General features: G+C 41.6%; 1 protein-coding gene across 4 annotated transcripts in view; it reads left to right on the forward strand.

The window, feature by feature from the left end:
* FAT3 (FAT atypical cadherin 3) overlaps positions 1 to 19583 on the forward strand; it is a 674764-nt gene that overhangs the window by 303874 nt on the left and 351307 nt on the right. For all 4 annotated transcript variants that reach the window (XM_086678557.1, XM_086678555.1, XM_086678554.1 and 1 more), the window contains exon 3: positions 5904 to 6218. In XM_086678557.1, coding sequence (XP_086534683.1) covers positions 5904 to 6218 — 315 coding nt within the window. The remainder of the gene's footprint in view (positions 1 to 5903; positions 6219 to 19583) is intronic.

Here is a 19583-nt window from a genome sequence, read left to right on the forward strand (position 1 = left end):
GAACTAGATTTTCTATTTACTGGCTGAGTGATCACTGGCAAGTTTCTTAACCTAAATCTGTTTTCTCATCTGTAATAAGGAACTAGAAATAGTAACTACTTTATGAGTGTTTGGCACTAATAAGTATTCGCTGAATGAATGAACAGCTAAGACATTTTAATGAAGAATGCATTTATTGTACCTTTTATAGTTCCAGGCACACAATGATCAAACAGTGATAGCTATAGAGGTGTTGATAGTGATGACAGGGGTTGTAAAATTGTTCCTATTTGGGGGTAATGTGATCATCTATATAGAAAATGACATGGAATTTGTAACAACTCCTTACAACTAATAAGTGAGTTTAACAAGGCTGCAGGATATAAGATAACATAACAAAAATCAATCATATTTAATATACAAACAACAAACAATTAAAATTAAAATTAAAATAATAACATCATTACAATAGCAATAAAAATATGAAGTTCCAGGGGATAAATTTGGCAAAAGATGTACAAGGTCTGTGTACTAGAGCTCTAAAGCATTGTTTAGAGAAATAAAAGAAGACATAAATAAATGGAGAGATACACCATTTTCATGGATCAATGGACTCAAAGTTGTTAAGATGTCAGTTCTTTCCAAAATGATCTACAGAGTTAACACAATCCCAGTTAAAATGCTAATAGGTTTTCTTAAATTTTATATGGACTCTAAAGCTGATTCTACACTTCATATGGAAACACTAAGGATCTGGAATAGCCCAAACAACTTTGTAAGAGATGAGCAAAATTGAAAGAGTTAACACTTCCTGATTTCAAGACTTACTATGAAGCTACATTAATTAAGACAATGTGATACTGATGCAAACATAGCAAAATAGATCAATGGAACAGAATGGAGAGTCCAGAAATAGACTCATATATACATGATCAATTGATTTTTGACAAAAATGCAAAGGCAAGTCAGTGGAGGAAAGATCATCTTTTCAATAAATATGGCTGGAACCATGAATATCTACATACATTAAAAGAAAAAAAAGAACTTAGACCCATATATTGCACCATATATAAACATTAACTCAAAATTGATCATAGATATAAAACCTAGGACTATTAAATTATAGAAGAAAATGTAGGAGAAAATCTTTATGACCTCTTAGATGATTTCTTAGATGCACCAAAAGCATGATCTATAAAAGAAAAAAAAATTTTTGATTGGATATCATTAAAATTAAAATTTTCTGTGCTTCAAAAGCTATCATTAAGAGAATGAAAAGATAAGCAGCAGCCTGGAGGAAAATATTTGAATATCACATATCTGATAAAACACTTTTAGCCACATATAAAGGACTCTTAAATCTCAGTAATAAGAAAACAAACACCCTAATCTGAAAAATGGATAAACAATCTGAACATTTATCCAAACAAGACATACACATTGAAAATAATCACTTTTAGGGAGGGGTGCCTGGGTGGTTCAGTCGGTTAAGAGTCCACCTTCTGCTCAGGTCATGACCTTGCGGTCCGTGGGTTTGAGCCCAGCGTCAGGCTCTGTGCTGACAGCTCAGAGCTGGAAACCTGCCTCAGATCCTGTGTCCCCCCTCTCTCACTGCCCCTCCCCCACCCATGCTCTGTCTTACTCTGTCTCCCAAAAGTAAAATAAATGTTAAGAAAAAAAAAGAAAAGAAGCAATTTTAAAGATGCTCAATATCAGCAGGAGGATGCAAATTAAAATTACAAGCCACCACTGCATAGCACTGGAATGTCAGAACTTAAGGAAACTTACCACACAAAGTATGCCAAAAGTGAGAATGTGTAACAACTGGTATGTTCCATATTTACTGCTAGTGAAGTACTTGCACATAAAGCTTGCATAGGAATGTTCTTAGCAGTTTTATTTGTAGTATCTAAAAACTGAAAGCAACCGAAATGCCCATCAATAAGTCAATGATTGAAACGAATCTTGGTATACTCATACAATGGAATACTTTATGATTTGTCAGTTATACCTCAGTTTTAAGAAATTAACGCATGGTGGTTATCACAAAACTAAGGGCTCATTACATGGTTTTGGTGATCTTTGGGCAATCTCAAAAGTGAGTTTTTGCTTAATAGGAAAGGTCATGTGGGCTTACATTTTTAGTTCTGACCATGTCATAATTAGCTATGAGAACATAATAGAAAGCAAGAAAATGCTGTCACTGGGCATTTGTTGTATTAGTCAGATTAATGTGGAGCCTTGGATGAATCTGAGAATAATGATTAACACATTTCAGGATCATTCTTGTCATTTTTTCCTCAAAATTTTAGAGCATTGGCCTGATCTCTGAACATTTAAGTTCCAAGATACTCATCCCCACTTCTAGTTAGTGACTAAATATAGCTGTAAATATTGTATTTTAATCGGAAAGAATTCTAATTTCTAGAGGATATATCTGATCCTTTATTTAAAAATGAAGTAAAGTTCCACTCATATTTTAATTGGCATTAGTGGATGTCTTTCATCTAAGGACTTATCAAAATCATTTTGTAAAATATTTTTTAATGGTTATTTATTTTTGAGAGAGATAGCATGTGTGAGCAAGGAAGGGACAGAGAGACAGGGAGAAAGAATCCCAAGCAGGCTCTGGCTGTCAGTGCACAGCCTTCCGTGGGGCTCAGTCACATGAACTGTGAGATCATGACCTGAGCCAAAATCAAGAGTCGCACGCTTAACCAATTGAGCCACCCAGGCGCCCCTCAAAACCATTTAATGTCCAAAGCCTGTGATATACTATCTTCCAGTTTGACAGGTGCAAGAAAAGGGAATTAAGTGACTTCCAGAGATCACAAAGCAGGTCTGTGTGTGTGTGTGTGTGTGTGCACCCGCGCATGTGTGCATGTGCTTATACATGCATGTGAGTGTTTGAGTGCATGCGTGGTAGGTAGTCAGCCAAGATACAAACAAAACTGACCCAACTTCTTTGATTTTGTTGTGTTGTGTTCTCTTTTTAGTGGTCTTATTTTACTATTTCCCAAATAGGCCAGTTATTTTCACAAAAAGGTATGTCATGGGCAAGTCACAAAGACTAAGAAAGAATGCCACATGAACAGAGAAGAGAGAAATATCTAAGACAACAGTCCATGCCAGAAGTCTCTCCTCTCAAAATTGTCCCTTGCTTTTGAATGTGGTTACTATTTGTAAGGCTTCCAGTACTGCTTTTGATTCACATTTACATAACATATTCTCAGCATCTACTGTGTTACAAGTATTTTGCCGGTTTCTTGACATACATTTAATTACATGACCACTGGTTACATGTAATCATGATTACATGATTAAGCTAGACTTCCTTGGTTTAAACACCTTGTCCATGGCCAAGTTTGGTAGTACTCTACCAAACAGGTAGATTTACAAAACAGTAAATTCAGGAGTCTGGATTTGAAATTAGAGCTTTTGAAGCAAACAGACCTGAGTTCTACAATTAGCCCTTCAATCTTGGACAAGTTACCTACTCACACTTGAGACTTCCTGACCCATCCATAGAAGACAATTATAAAGATCATATTACAGAGAAGCTGTGTTGCAAGCTTCACAGCACATTATAAATGCTCAGTAGATGCTATTTCACTTGCCTCCTACCCTCTTCTGGTGCTAGGTTTTTTGCCCTTCCTAGTATATCAGTCCAAACCAGTACAAAACCAGAGAAGACAGAGTCCTCCTGGCTGTTGGCTGTGCAATTTTCCCCTTAGAGCATATCTCCTCATCAGAGATCTGTCTTCTCAGCAAAATTATGAGTGCTCTGAAGACAGAGATCTTCTCTCAGTTATCACTGTTCTTCCAGTGTCCAGCACAGGGTCCGGTAGATGCTTATGAATTGAATTGACAGATCTCATGCCCAGCTTCTCAGTGCTTCCCATGCTTCCCATGCATCTTTAGAGCATTCTTTGCAACCCATGTCCTGCATCCCAGGTCCTGCCAGCCTACTCTATGTCTCCATTCCAGAGACTGCTTGCTTTCATGTCACCTGACCATCCTCTGACTTGAAAAGCTCTAATCCCCCTGGGTGCCAGTGAAACCCATGTCTGCACAGTGTCTCATGGCTGTGACTGCTGTGAGTGTTCCAGAAAGCTGGCCACGGTGTCTGTGGTAGGCCTGAGCCTTATAGAGGTGCTCATGTCTGACCCAGTCTCCGGCCCTCTAGCCTCTCTGGACCTTAATGTCATGTTGACGTTCTACACTGTCTCAGCCCCTTTTATAAGGCTGCCTGTCACTCATTTAGTCAATGGACACATAGCATTATGTTTATACTCATTGTGTTTTACTCTTCCTGCTTTTCTCCCTACCCTGTTATCTGCTATCTGTCCTCCTAATGCCATATTGGCATTTCTATTTTGACATTGAGATAACACCCATGAATCTATAGGAACCCATATTGTCTTATATATTTCCATTGAGAATATTTAAGATTATCTAGTACTGGGGTGCCTGGCTGGCTCAGTTGAGAGAGCGTGTAACTCTTGATCTTGGAGTTGTAAATTCGAATTCCATGGTAGATGTAGAGACTACTTAACAATAAAATCTTAAAAAAAAAAAAAAAAAAAAAGATTATCTTTTGTCCCGTTGCATAACAGTATGCAGGGTTCTTACCTGGATAACTTTGGAGCTGAATCTTCACCATCAGTTAGGTTCTCTCCTTTTGAATAGTTTAGTTATTCTGAGTTTTGGGCAACTTTGAGAATTACAGCCCCACTGTTTCTGGACAGATTCCCTCCTCTCTTCCAATTGCCGTACTTGGCATTTTGCTTACGTAGGGTCTGTAGGTCAAACTATGTGCCTAATACAGTCTGAACTTTGATGGGAATACAGAGGACAGAGGATCCAGATCTATTAGAGATTAGAGAACGATTTCTTGACTTTTTCCATGGCTTTCTTTTTGGGTATAAGGATTTACATGAATTGCATGCCTTCCACAAGTATCCTGACTGCTGTTAGAGATTTTATAAGCCAAGCCCAAGTTTTCCCACCACAGTGAAAATGCTTAGGCACTCCTCTATTAAGTTTCTGTAGCCTGGTGATTTGAGTGAGGGCTGTGAAGATATTCAAGAGCACTGTGTTTTCTCTCCAGCTTTTCTGGCAGACATCTGATTTCCTGGTTGGCACTTGTTTCCACCATGAAATGGGAAAGGTGAAGGGAGCAGATCGGGCATTTTTCTGCTTCTAATTTAAAATGATTGTCCATGAGTATCTCTCAGAGTAGCTCAGAATTTATTTAGCACCCTCGGTAGAGTTCTTGAGGGGGTAAAGATCACTTAGAAAGTGTGCTCATATGGCTTCTTCTCTCATTCTTTTGGAATAACTGTGACATTTGGTTTTCAGGGAAACCGTGTGAAGGAGGCTTATATCTTTGCATGCAAAATATTTTCCATCCTTACTGGCAAAAGAACATTTGAAAAGTCTTTTTCATTTTTGTGAACGAACAGATAAAATAATTTACCCTGGGAGAGCTTTCCCTTGCATGAGAAATAAACTCAGTATCAGGTCAAATGGAGATACTGACCTGATATTGCCCTGATTTCCCATGCATCACGGGAAGTGTTCTGACCTCTGGCCTCCTCCCTTCCCATTGCCCCCTATTGTCTTCTCTGTGTGTGTCTTTGCATGTGCATTGAGATATGCCTATTCCCCCAAATTCAAATAAAGTATTTGTGAATGTAATTAGACTTTTCAAATGGAAGAGGAGCTATTTACTTAATAAGGTTTTGTGGAAACTAATTTTCTTCTGTAAAGAAAAACATCTTAATTGAATCTTGTGTTAAGGACTTTTTTTTTTGTATGCCAAGATTACTTACTACCTCCTCCCCCCGCCCCCAAATTTGGGACAGTTTACTTCATCTCTTCCAGTTTACTGTAGCAGTCATGTTCTCTCTACTTTCTTTTAGGAGTCATCTCTACAGCAGACATTCTTGATCGAGAGACAACAGGGTCATACTGGCTGACCGTGTATGCCACAGATCGGGGCGTGGTTCCACTTTATTCCACCATTGAGGTCTACATTGAAATTGAAGATGTGAATGACAATGCCCCACTGACCTCAGAACCTATCTATTATCCTGTTGTCATGGAAAATTCTCCAAAGGATGTATCTGTCATTCAGATCCAAGCTGAGGATCCAGACTCCAGTTCCAACGAGAAACTGACATACAGGATTACAAGTGGGAATCCCCAGAATTTTTTTGCCATCAACACCAAAACAGGTAAGGAAATGCTCATCTGACTTTTTTTTTTCATTGGTTGTCCAAATTTTAAATCCATCAGCCTGACACTTGCTTATTTATATTATTTTGTTTTTCCCCTTAACTTATTTTATTGTGTGGAGAACAACATTCTCTTTTTTTTCTGGAGGTAGTTTCTGAAAAGGTGTGCATTCTACTTGGTATGTTCTGGCTGGTATTGTGTTAACTTTAGCTGATACCAAGGAGAAGTGATCTAATGGAAATTAGAGGCTTTCACATAAAGCTTTAGATTTGCTTTACTCATAATAATAAAAAGGAGTTCCCAGGCCACTCAGTAGACCAATTGCCCCCTTTGTCCTTCTTGGGAAATTACGTGGCCCATGCTGGGTTCTGTGGGTAAGCTGGCCTTGTGACACCTCTACTTCTAAGAACTTCTTTTTTGTTGGACCTAGCTTGCTGTAAATTTAAGCCCCAGATTGTTTGCAATTCCTAGACTACCCAAGAGTGAAGTATCAAAGTTTAGAAAAACTTCCAGCGTCTCAATCTTTACATGAAATGTACCACCTTTAAATTTTCAGGTCTTTTGATTAAAAAATTGTACTGACAACTTAGTTTGTTGGCTAAGGCTCCGAAGGGGCAGGTGTGTGCATTCTGAGACAAGTACATATACCCGGAAAGGTCCCAGACGTTCCTTGTTTCTCTTGTGATTTGCCTTGTTGAGATCTGAGCGGGAGAGTCAAACACTCAGTGAGAGTTGTGATGGGTAGAGTTTGAGTTAATTGAAACTTAGAAGATTGTAAAGCAGGTGCTATTACTGCCTCATGCTGGGCAAGTGCATTGACAGTGGTCATAAGTTAGGCTAATTGATGTTTGCTGGTGTGGATGGACATACTCAGCGTTCCTAACAAACCACTGATGGAGCTGATGGTTATTTCCCCTGCTTCTGTTCGTTTAAGTAGGAACATACAGCTGACCCCATGCATTTTATAAATGTCAGCTTCCCATGAACATAATTTGGAGAGAATGCCAAGTTTCTTGGAAATAATTGATTGTCTCTAATTATGAGTGGGTCGGTCCTCTCATTAGGCAGAGCCTCGCATTCTAATGGTGTTGAGTCACTGTTTGACCTGCATTTCATTATTAGACCAAGAGTGGTCATCAGCTATCTGTGTCGATTGAAGTCCACTGGAACTTGAAAGAGAAGACTCAGAGGCCAGCCCAGCCTTTATGAGCCATGTTAAGTAGGGGAAACTGCCTGGGCATCTGAGGGACCCCTGAGCTGTGCTGGGAAGCTTCTCCTGATTCACTTTCTCACTGTAGCTAAGGGCTGTGTGGAGTGTGGTGACAGAGAAGTGAATGCAGATACTTTAGAAGGTCAAGAGAGAGTGAGCACATTGACAAGGTGTGACAGTAAACATGTTGAGGACACAGAAATCTTCACAATTCACAACCCCCGTGGAATCTGAAACACCCCCAGTCACATTCTGTCTTCCCTCTGATTCCATTGCTACTTGAGTCCCTCATGGTGAGTGACCACCCTCTTTTTCATAGGTTAAAAGACACGGTAGAAGGGAGGATTCAACTGTTCTCCTCCACTTACTGCTAAAAATATTCTAGAATAAAGTCACAGGGAAGAATGTGGGTTGCATGTGAAAAACATAGGCCACATTATATACGGAGAAGAGCATATAGACTTATGTAACTAAAGTTGTCTTCTGTGCAGCTTTTAGAAGTTTACATGAATTGTCAGAAACCCCTGTATTATCACAGTTTAGCCTATAATGTGTAAGAAGGCCCTTAATCATATTTATAATTTATCTGTCCCTGCCATAGATTTAAAAAAAAAAATTGTGCCAGGAATGACATTTTAGACTAACATCTAATTGTTTAAATCTGTAGCATTACTTTGTAATTCTCAAACACATGATGAGAAAATACTGGATTTTGTTACTTCTTCATTCACCAAACATTTATGGTGTCTTCTAGTCTCCAAATATAGTCTAATAACTAGAGATATAAACTTAGGATATGGTCCAAGCCTTTCCAGGACCCAAAGATATAAAAAATTGAAAAAATAACAAATATTTATTATATAGTGAAGGAGTACAATAATTGATTATGTTGGAGGAATTTCACTCAACACGGTGTTGGCAAGAGTGATGGTCAGGGAGTGCTTCATGGAGGAGGTAACATTCGGGAGTAGAAGTCCTGGTGCTTCATTCGATAGCTGGGAAACACCATCAACCACAGCAGGGGAAACAAACCAAATCAGACACTCCTGACCTCACCAGCTTTTGTGAACTTGGGAAAATTATGGAACCTCTCTGAACTTCAGTTTCCAGTAAGAAAGGATTGTTACCAGGAATCCTCTGTGAAGTGCTTATCACAGTGCCTGGAACATTGAAACTCTGCAAAAAAGGTGGTACTCCATCCAGTCCTCCTTAACTCTGATTACAGACGCACCATTTACTTTCCCTGGATCTCTGGTTCTTATCTGTAAAAGGAAAATGGCATTGCTTACTTCATTTTTCCCCCTTTTTTTTTAAACATTTTTTATTTTATTTTTGAGACAGAGCATGAACAGGGGAGGGTCAGAGAGAGAGGGAGACACAGAATCTGAAACAGGCTCCAGGCTCTGAGCTGTCAGCACAGAGCCCGATGCGGGGCTTGAACTCACGGACTGCGAGATCATGACCTGAGCTGAAGTCGGCTGCTTAACCGACTGAGCCACCCAGGTGCCCTGGCATTGCTTACTTCACAGAGCTTGCTCGTGAAGACTGAAAGTCGTGGTATGTGTGAAGGTTGCTGGTAAACTACCGAGCTCTGTGAGAGTCATGTTGTTACTATCCTTATTTCTATTAAGATTCGCAGAACTGCAAGCCTGGTGAAGCTTCTATGTCTACTGAGCAATCTTTAACCAACTCAACAAACTCTCTACAGAGACGTTTTATTCTTTAGCATTTCTTCCTGTCTTTCTAAAGCCATTTGTCAGAGATAGTTATTTCTCCAGTATATTTAGTAAGGATCTTTGCTTTAGATTTTTGCAACTGGATGTAGACTGACCTTTTATTCCTTCCTTTGTGGTAGAGCTGAAATTTATATAGAGTTTCGTTTTATTTTGTCAATGTGCTACATAATAAATAAGATTTAAATGATTAATGCACACCCAGATAATGTCAATACTTTCGGTCCATAGCTTGCAGTAGATAACAGATGTCCACCCAGGAAGGGAGAGAGATTTCTCTGTTGAACACTGTTCTCTAACCCAAAAAGCCTTTTTTCCCCCCTATCATACTAAAACCATGTAAAATCAGTGGTCTGTGGACCTTCTTCAGTAATTTCTGTGGCTTAAGAGGAGAAACCAAAGCAGTAATACTCTGAGGTCCTTTCTGAGCTGTACAGAAAACCCTTGATTAACTCGAGGCTGAGCAACTGAGTTCAATCTAATGCTGCTTCCTTGTATATGTATGCCTTAGCTAGTAGCTGGAGCCCTACCAACATGTTCTGAGCAGGAGACACCCATCAGGCTGTTGTTCCCTTGCCTCTTTGGGCAAGTAGGAACTCAAATGCTTCCTTCCAGCCCTTGTAAAAAAAAAAAATCCAGGCTGGCCATTGACTAATCTTCCAGGCTCAATTGGGAAACAGGTGTGAGAAGTTCCTCTATGGTTTTAGAATGTTTACTTTAGTTGTATCTATAGTATGGAAACCATTCGTGCCAGCATTTAGTAGAGCACTCAGTAGATGTTAGTTGTTATTGTTACTGTTAATAGTCATCCTGTATTCCCCACTAGAATAAAGTTTGTGTAAGTTGCACACATACTGCTTTACAGCTCCACTGGATTTTGAGGAAGGCATACTTGAAAGGCAGCAGTGTTTTTCCTTACTACGTGGTGTGTAGCACTGGAACCTTCCATTCATGTTTATAAAGTGTATTATTGTCTACTGCTGCTGCTGTTTTATTTCAGTTTTTTTTTAACGTATTTACTTCCTAATACAAAGTCACTTTTTAAAAAATTTTAATTTATTTATTTTTGAGAGACAGAGAGAGATAGAACATGAGTGGGGGAGGAGCAGAGAGAGAGGGAGACACAGAATCCAAAACAGGCTCCAGGCTCAGAGCTGTCAGCACAGAGCCCGACGTGGGGCTCAAACTCACGGACCGCGAGATCATGACCTGAGCTGAAGTCAAATGCTTAACCAACTGAACCACCCAGGCACCCCATTTTTCACAGTTTTTTTTTAATTTTTTTTAAGGTTTATTTATTTTTGAGACACAGAGAGACAGAGCATGAACAGGGGAGGGTCAGAGAGAGGGAGACACAGAATCTGAAACAGGCTCCAGGCTCTGAGCTGTCAGCACAGAGCCCGATGCAGGGCTTGAACTCATGGACCGCGAGATCATGACCTGAGCCGAAGTCGGCCGCTTAACCGACTGAGCCACCCAGGCACCCCCACAGTTTTTTTAATGTTTATTCACTTTTGAGAGAGACAGCGAGAGAAAGAGCACGCAAGCGGGGGAGGGGCAGAGAGAGAGGAAGACACAGAATCTAAAGCAGGCTCCAGGCTGAGCTGTCAGCACAGAGCCTGATTCAGGGCTTGAACTCATGAACTGTGAGATCATGACCTGAGCTGAAGTCACTTAACCGACTGAGCCACCCAGGCGCCCCTCTACTGACCCTAGGTGTTGCAGGATGGGAGATATAACAGAAGCATAAGATAGTTTCTCAGAGATTTTATTCTTATGGGAAAAACAGGACCGTCACACCTACTATGTACTTTAGCAAGAATATAAGGCAGTTTGTAATAAATAAAGGGTCAGACTCCGTGGAATATAAGGTGTGAATAGGGTAGCATGTCAGAGGGGGCCTGGAGCAAGGACTTCGCAGACCTGAAGTGAGCCCGGAAGAATTGGTCCACCTGCAGAGAGAGAAGCCAGAAAACTACCAAGGGAATATAAACAAGTTAAGCTGACCTTGAGAGCCCATCTGCTGCTTCTTGAGCTGGCTTGAGAGGCATTAAACCATTAGAAAAAGATTTTTTAAAAACTCATAAATGTCTGGAGTGTTCTAAGATATTAGAAGTAACAAACATGTGTATCTCTTTCTTCTGGTTTTTAGTTTGGTGATACTTGGATTTTTAAAAACCTTGGGTTGTGTATCTTTCCTTTGAGAGACCGACTTAAAATAATACTTTTAGAGGGGAAAAAGCATACATAAGACCCCTTTATTGTCTTCCTTTGCCTCTCTTAAACGTGCATCCAGGATTAGGATATGCTGCTGTGAGCCTGTGTCTGAAAATGATCCTTGCTTCCTCCAGATCTTCTGCTGGTTGATTATCCAAGGCATTGGCTTTCTGAATTCCCTCTTGTGCTTGTGATGTCTGTCTCCCTTTGACCCGTGCTTTGATCACTGGCATTGCCACCTGTGTTTCAGTGGTGATGGAGCGGAACTCTGATTTCCTTTTGAGCATCTTGGGATTATCCTGACCGAAATGCACTTTATGTGTAGGTACACATACCTACGCATAGGTACCAGGGCACCCACCAGGTGGGTGGAGAGGAAGAGCTCCTCTTCAAAAGTGTGTCTGCTATAGGAATACCTCAAATTCTACTTTCATCCATCGGTATCTTTGGATCTAGACATTTTTCCCCTATTAAAATGGGAGGGGTAGCTTATTAAAATACTGGGTGTCCTCCGTTTTTTCGTCAACCTCAAATTTATCAGCCTGCCTTTTGGCATATGGTATTAAGACATGGTGGGTAAGTAAGCAGGAAGGATAATAGAGGGAAAAGTCTAGACCACACTTCGGCTTCATAATAATCATCGGGCAGTCTTGTTAGGCTGCAGATTTCTGAGGTGGAGCCTGATAACTTGCATTTCCAACAAGTTCCCGGGTGAGGCTGATGTTCATTCCCTGGAGAGCCTGGTTAGCAGGGCTCTAGACTTTAGTATCCCAAAAGAAACAAAAGAGGGCGGTAACACAGTGCTGAGACATAGAACTGAGGACAAGGGAGCCCATCTTGTAATTTATCCATACACTCTTGCCTCATAGTGCTGGAGTTTTGAGGTGTGACTATGAATCCAAGGTGCTCTCTTTACCCACCCCCAAAATCAACTCTCATAACCTTGCTTATCCCTTGTGTTTTATGAAGTGGAGATAAATGAAAATCCAGTCTTTTTAATCATCCATGGGGAAACCATCACTGATTCCTAAGACTTACGGTTAATGAAAATCTGGGTTGTATAATGTCTGGATACACTTGTATTATTTCCAAATACACAGAATGCAAGCAGCAGTTGTTACTAAGTGGAAGTCAGACCTACTTTAATGAATAAACAAACATTTGATGTTAGTATGTTGTTAGTTCCTAAAATAGCGGTACTCAGAAATAATTTATTGTCTTAAGTAACCTAATCCTTACGTTTATACACAGCCCTGATTGGTGGTAATCTGCTTACAAAGCTACCTTTTCCTGGAAAGCAGGACCCTTGCTTTATGTATAAAACCAGGGACTAAAAGGAAAAATCACAGAAGGTGAGGGACAAGGGTACAAATATTAGTGCCTTTTCTTCAGAGTGAACACTGTAAAAATCTCTTGTTGCCATCTCTTATTCCTTATTCCTTCCTAATGGAAAACTAAATTCTTCTGAATGGGTAGAAATGGCCTGTAGATGAGGAGTTGATATTCACAAGTACAGGCACAAAGCAGATAATGTAGCGAATGAGTATGTATGAAACTGTAAATCACCCTCGCTCCTTCTTTCAGCCATGAAAGGAGGCCTTGTCCTATAGAACATTAAATTGTGTTCATTTAATCCAACAAGTCCAGTAGAACAAATCGGGCTCATGCAGATTTATCACAGGGGGTTATTTAAATTCAGCGGTGACCTTTGCATCCCTGTGAATGTGCTCCAAATGAACAAGGACAAAGGGAACTTTTCTGCACCGTCATTATGTTCCCTGGGAGGCTGTGGGTTTCCCATTTTGATCAACTCACCACTGTGGGCTGAAGGGTCGGGGTGGGGGTTCTGAGGGTGCAAAGGGCTTGGTCAGGGCTGGCCATCGCACCGGAGAATATGTTCTTTCCTGTTGTGGACTCTGCCTCTCCTTCCTCTGGCTTGATTTTGTTTGCATGCTTGGCTGTGAGTGTAAGTGCTAATTTCAGAGTTTCTCAACCTCAATACTGTCAACATTTTGGACTGGACTAGTCTCTTGTGGTCTGGGCTGCCCTATGCATGACTGAGCAGGACAATAGCTGTGACAGTCAAAATACCTCCTGGCATTGTTGAATGTCTCCTTGGAGTAAAATTGCCCTCTTTGAGAACCACTGAATGAATGCAGAATATTTTGCAGGACTCTTCTCCATGTGACCCTTACGAAAGCATCCTGTACAAAATGAATGACTGGTTAAAAAAAATAGTGTGTACATCTATACCTATACCTATATATATATATATATATATATACACATACATATATCTCATTAATAGTAAAATGAAGTAATGTAAATATGGGAAAAATCGAAAGCTGCCTCTTACTTCCATCTGACTCCAGGTTCTTTGTGTCTTAAAGGCTCTGAATATTTGAAATCAACTCCATTAGAAAAAGAAGAACAAAACAATAACAAAACTTCAAACAGAATGAATGTGGATAAAGTTATCCTTTTCTCTCCTCTAAGTCTTTGGAGAGGATTTGACTGAAACAAAATTGTCATCAGAGTCAGTTTTGAACAGCATTCTTCAGAAGGCAGCATGAAGAGATTATTTTGAGGGTTCCAGGGTTTATTCCCTTGAAATGCTTACACAGCTCCAAATCCTGTTTCTGCTTAATGTCAACCTTCAGATGGATAAATATGGGGATAGTTCCTTCCCTGGAATAAAGGTGGATGAAAAAGAAAAGAAAAAAAAAACCTTTAGACTTCCGTTGAGGATTCTGTAGTCATGTGTGTACATTAGGGCTTTCAGAGGTGTCTGGCATCCCTCATAAGTATGCCGTGTTCGTTCACAAGCCCCCCAAAACTGGTACATTTGTGGGGACTCAGACCAGTATCCCAGATCACCGTCTTTGGATACATCATAGGATTGGAAAGACTTAGCTAAATAGGAACTGGTGCCCCCATCAGTAATAAAGAAGGAAATCTTTGACCTCCACCTCCCCCCAAATTAAGTCAAGTTTCAATGGACAGGATTGCTACTTAGGCAACAGTATACATTTTTTCCCATTTAGGACATTCACATCTTTGAGTTAATGCAACTGTTACTTGGGAAAAGGACTTCATAAAACCTAATGACAGTGAGGGATGGGGAGATTTGGTAAAAGGGAGAGAGGCTTGAGCAGGCAGACCTGGAGGGAAGAGGATGATGCCGCTGCCTGGTTAGGGACCCACCAGCTGTGTAGGTGGCTCAGAGGTGCCCCCCACCCCCAGGGGGCAGGGTGCTGGTCATTCAGTGTGGCTGGTAGTGTTGCTCAGTCTTCCAGGCTGCTCCCCTGTCCTGCTAACCCACGGAGGAGGGGCGGGGAGGAGGAGTGGGGCAAGGGGCAGGGAGGAGAGGTGGGGCTCCTAGATATCCAGCCTGCCCCTGGGGCTCAGCTGTTGGCATAGCTGCACTGAAAATTACAGGGGATTATTTGGGAGGGAGTAAATAAAGCAGATGATAGAGTTGTATATATATGTATTAAAAAAAGAGATTGATTAAGGTCATAAATTTCTCTTTTATTTCTTCTATCTGGGCATTAATTCCACAGCACTAATTTACAGCATTGGTTTATTACTTTCTTCTGTTCTGAGAGAAACAGTGAATTTTAATTGAAACCACTGTTTGCTTCTCTGCATTCTTCCCCGCCACTGTTTGGGAGACTCTTGGATACTACTCCTTGGGCATGTGCCTCTCTCTCCCAGGTATGATGGGATGGTGTGGGAAGAGGAACCTTCACCCAGAGCATAGGTCTGCTCTGTGCCCCCAGCCATGCTGGTGTTTGTAGCTTCCACCACAATCCTGGAAAGAAACTGGGGCTCCGGACTCCTGGGCAACTTGCCAGGGTCACCCAGCTGGTCAGCGCACAAGTGTTTGTCTGATTAATGATCCATAATGCTAAAGACAAAGGCTATGTAATTTGAAAAAATGGGAGCAAATTCAAGAAACACTTTAATGACCCTAGAACCTTGGGGGCTAGGGAAGTCTTTCAGATGATTGTACGCACACTGTAAAAACAGGTGTATTACGGGTTGAATTGTGTCCTCACCCCCACCCCCTACACACACAAGATGTTGAAATCCTAATTCCCCTGTGTTTATGAATATGATTTTATTTGGAAAGATGGTCTGGGCAGATATAATTAACTTAAAATTGGGTCACACTGAATTAGGGTGGATCCTAATTCAGTACCCAGGATCCTTATTGGGAGAGGAAAATCCGGACACAGAGACACAAACACAGGGAGACATTGTGAAGATGGAGACGTTGGCATCATACTGCCACAAACCAGGTAATGCCAAGGATTGCCAGCAACCGCTGGAACCTAGCAAAAGGCAAGGAAGGATCCCCTGCCCCCAGAGACTTCAGAGAGAGCATGATCCTGCCTGGGCCCTAAGTTTGGACTTCTAGCTTCCACCGCTGTAGCTTGTGGTTCTTTGTTACAGCAGCCGTAGCAAACTGCTACAAACTGCTGCAAGGTGCAGTCTTGGGGAACAGATGGGAAGACTGAGCTCTCCTCAGGGGGTGAGGGTGGTGGGCAGAGCCAAGGATCCCTGATCCCCAGTGCAGCGCCCTGCAGCGCCCTGCTTACTAGACCAGATGTTAACACTATTAGCAATTTTTACACTAGTCAAGCCTGACTTTCAAGTCAGACAGTCCGTTTTTGGTTTGTTTTGCAGTTGTGATCTAGTTAAGTTTATTTGGTGATTCTAAATGGGATGAAGATTTTTTTTTAATTTTTTTAATGTTTACTTTTGAGACAGAGAGAGACAGAGCTTGAGCGGGGGAGGGAGACACAGAATCCAAAGCAGGCTCCAGGCTCTGAGCTGTCAGCACAGAGCCTGACGCGGGGCTCGGACTCGTGAAATGCGAGATCGTGACCTGAGCCGAAGTCGGACGCTTAACCGACTGAGCCACCCAGGCGCCCCGGGATGAGGGTTTTGATGAGGGACTGGTGTGACATCACATCACTCTAAAAACTTCCAGGTCTTCTGGGAGATCATCCTCCGGTGGCGCTTTCATGCTCCTCAGGGCCTGTGAGGCCACCTGGAAGCTACTGTTGACTGGCACCTGGTGTCCCAGTGGTGAGTCAGGAGCTCATGAGTCTCACTCATTTTGTCATTTCTCAGTCTTTCCAAAAAAAATGTTTATTTATTTATTTTGAGAGAGAGAGAGTGCATGCACATAGGAGCAGGGGAGGGGCAGAGGGGGAGAAAGAGAGAATCCCAAGCAGGCTCCACACTGTTAGCAAAGAGTCCCACGCTGGGCTCCATCTCACGACCGTGAGAGCATGACCTGAGCTGAAACCAAGAGTCGGACGCTTAGCCGAAACAGCCACCCAGCGCCCCGCATTTCTCAGTCTTTTAAAGCAAATTCTCTGGAAGCACTGTTCTTTCAAAGCGCTGGAAGTTTCTACCCGAAAAGCTAATACAGGACAAAACATAGTTTCACCATTAACCTTGAGAGCCTAAAGTCCAGTTCTAGTATTGTTACCACTTTGTATTCTAGTCTTGTCATTTCCTTGTCATCTTTGAATGACTTTGTTCCTAGCTTCTGGACATCCTTGCAAAAATGTTGAAGTGTTTCAGAAATCTATACATTTTATTCACATAGAGGTAGATCGTTCTAGGAAAGCACATGGACCTCAAACAAAATTATAAACCCAGCATGTAGTGAATTATTGATCGCAGTCTGATTCTATTGTGGCAAACTGACAAATGTTTGTTTCGCGCTTTGCTATGCATAGTCGTAGTTAGGGTTCACAAGAATGCAGGGGAGGAGACAAGCCAAACGGAGTCGTGCTCAAGAGCCTGGACACTAGAATCAGATGTCTTTGCATCTGAATGCGAGCTCTACCATTTCTTAGCTGTGCGATGTTGGGCACATTACATAACCTCTCTGAGCTTCAGTTTCTTCCTCTGTGAAAATGGAATAATTCTAGTAACTAACCAATTGGCTTGCAAGCAAGATTAAATGAGTTAATATATATAAAGTAGTTTAAAAAGTACGCAGCATGTAGTAAGCTCTCAATAAATGTTAAATGACGTCATTTTCACGTATAGAGTTTGTTTTACTGAAGTCGACGTCCACATTGTATGATTAAGGCCTTAGAAAGTTGATGTTTTCAAAGTACAAATAAATGTAACACTTTACCTATGGATTCATTAAATTTCATCTTGTTAGATTGTGTCCTTCTGCCCTGTTAACTTCTGTATATGTGACTGTCTAAGATGTAGCTGAAAAGTGAACTGTGATGGGGCTAAATAGAGAGCACTCTCTTAGGTTTCTAGAAGCCTCTCTCCCTATTTTAGATATGTCTACTTACCAAGAATAAACTAGCAAATGCCTTGGAAAGAGCCCAAGTAGCAGTAGTTGGGTTATCCAGATTTATTTTTTTTTTAATGATTATTCATTTTTGAGAGAGAGAGACAGAGTTCGAGTGGGGAAGGAAGGGGCAGAGAGAGAGGGAGACAGAATCCAAAGCAGGCTCCAGGCTCTGAGCTGTCAGCACAGAGCCTGACACAGGGCTCAAACCCATGAACTGTGAGATCACGACCTGAGCCAAAGTCGGATGCTTAACTGACTGACCCACCCCAAGTGCCCCTGGGTTATCCAGATTTAAAAATAAATAAATACATTTTAAAAAATTTATTTATTTATTTTGAGAGAGACAGAGACAGCGCAAGTGGGGCAGGGGCAGAGAGAGAGAGAGAGAGAGAGAGAGAGAGAGAGAAAATCCCAAGCAGGCTCTGCGCTGCCAGTTGCAGAGCCAGATGTGGGGCTTAAACCCAGGAACTATGAGATCATGACCTGAGCCGAAACCAAGAGTGGGACACTTAACTGACTGAGCCACCCAGGCACCCCCCTTGGGCCCAGCCTCTGCCACTAACTCCTTTTATAACAGTGGACAAGTTTACCTCATTCCTATAGGCCTCGGAATCCTCACCTGTAAATCAAAGAATTAGAACAAGAGTCGAAAGTATCAGTACCTGACTCACGTGCTGATACTCTGTTTTTTCCTGTCCACAGACATCATTAATTGATTATAACAGCCTTTCATATAATGCTCGCACTTGGCATCCATTTCAACCTAACACCGATGGGAAGCCGGTATGAGGAAGGTATTTATTTGCTGTTGAGGGCTCTGAGACCCTCTCTACCTCTGATAGTCCTGGTGTCTATAAAGGACCGTGGCACTGAAGAGAAGGGAAGGGGTGCTGATGCCAGGGACGGAGTAGAAGTAATTACCCAGGACTTGGTGGCTCTGAAAAGAGGTGAACGTGAGAGGTGCAGACAGCCTTCACAGAGAGGATACCTTGTTGTAAATAACTTTGGAGATATCTGACCAGCCCATATCATCACCCCTTTTCTCAATTCCCTCAATCCTTCCTTCCCTGACGCTGGATCAGGATTCTCTCTTCTGAGAATCTGTTATGGGCATTCAGAGATAATCTCTTGAGGAGCTGTAAACCTGAGAATTACAGGTGCATGTTTGTGTCCCTCCAAAATTCATACGTTGAAACCTGGTGCATGAAGGTGGGGCCTTTGGGAAATAATTAAGTCCTGAGGGTGGAGCCCTCAGGAATGGGCTTAACGCCCTTGTAAAAGGGACTCCAGAGAGATTCCTCTCCCTTTCTGCCCTGTAAGGACACAGCTAGAAGATGCAGTCTTCAAGGAAGTGGGCCTTTACTAGATACTGAACCGCTGGCATCTTGACCTGGACTTCTAGGCTCCAGAGCTATGAGGAATAAATTTCTGTTGTTTATGAGCCAGCCAGCCTATGATATTTTGTTAAAACAGCCTGAATAGACTGATACAGTGGCTGTGTGCAGCAAACAGCTGAGGCACAGACAGGCAGACAGACAGGCTCTGATAGGCTTGATCCTGAAGACTTTTTGATAACTGGTTCTAGTGTTGGTGAAACTCAGCTGTGCTCTTTGCCGTTAGGTTCTCTAATGTACCGTGTAGTAATAGCACAAACTTTGCTATCAAAGCTTGAAATGGGTTTCTCTTTATGCAAAGGAAAGGGCCATGAGAGACTGTTGCTGTAGAAACGAAGTCAGGAGAGAGGCTCAGAAAAAAGGAATGTTCTCTAATGTTGGTTGCTGCACAAAGGTTAAAAACTATAAGAGCCCTGTAGTTTTGGTAATTAGGAGTGAGATCAGTGAAAGGTATTTGTCTTTATAAGTCA

This window comes from Puma concolor, chromosome D1 (assembly GCF_028749965.1).
Source record: "Puma concolor isolate L17-30 chromosome D1, mPumCon1.1.hap2, whole genome shotgun sequence".
NCBI classification, from domain to species: domain Eukaryota; kingdom Metazoa; phylum Chordata; class Mammalia; order Carnivora; family Felidae; genus Puma; species Puma concolor.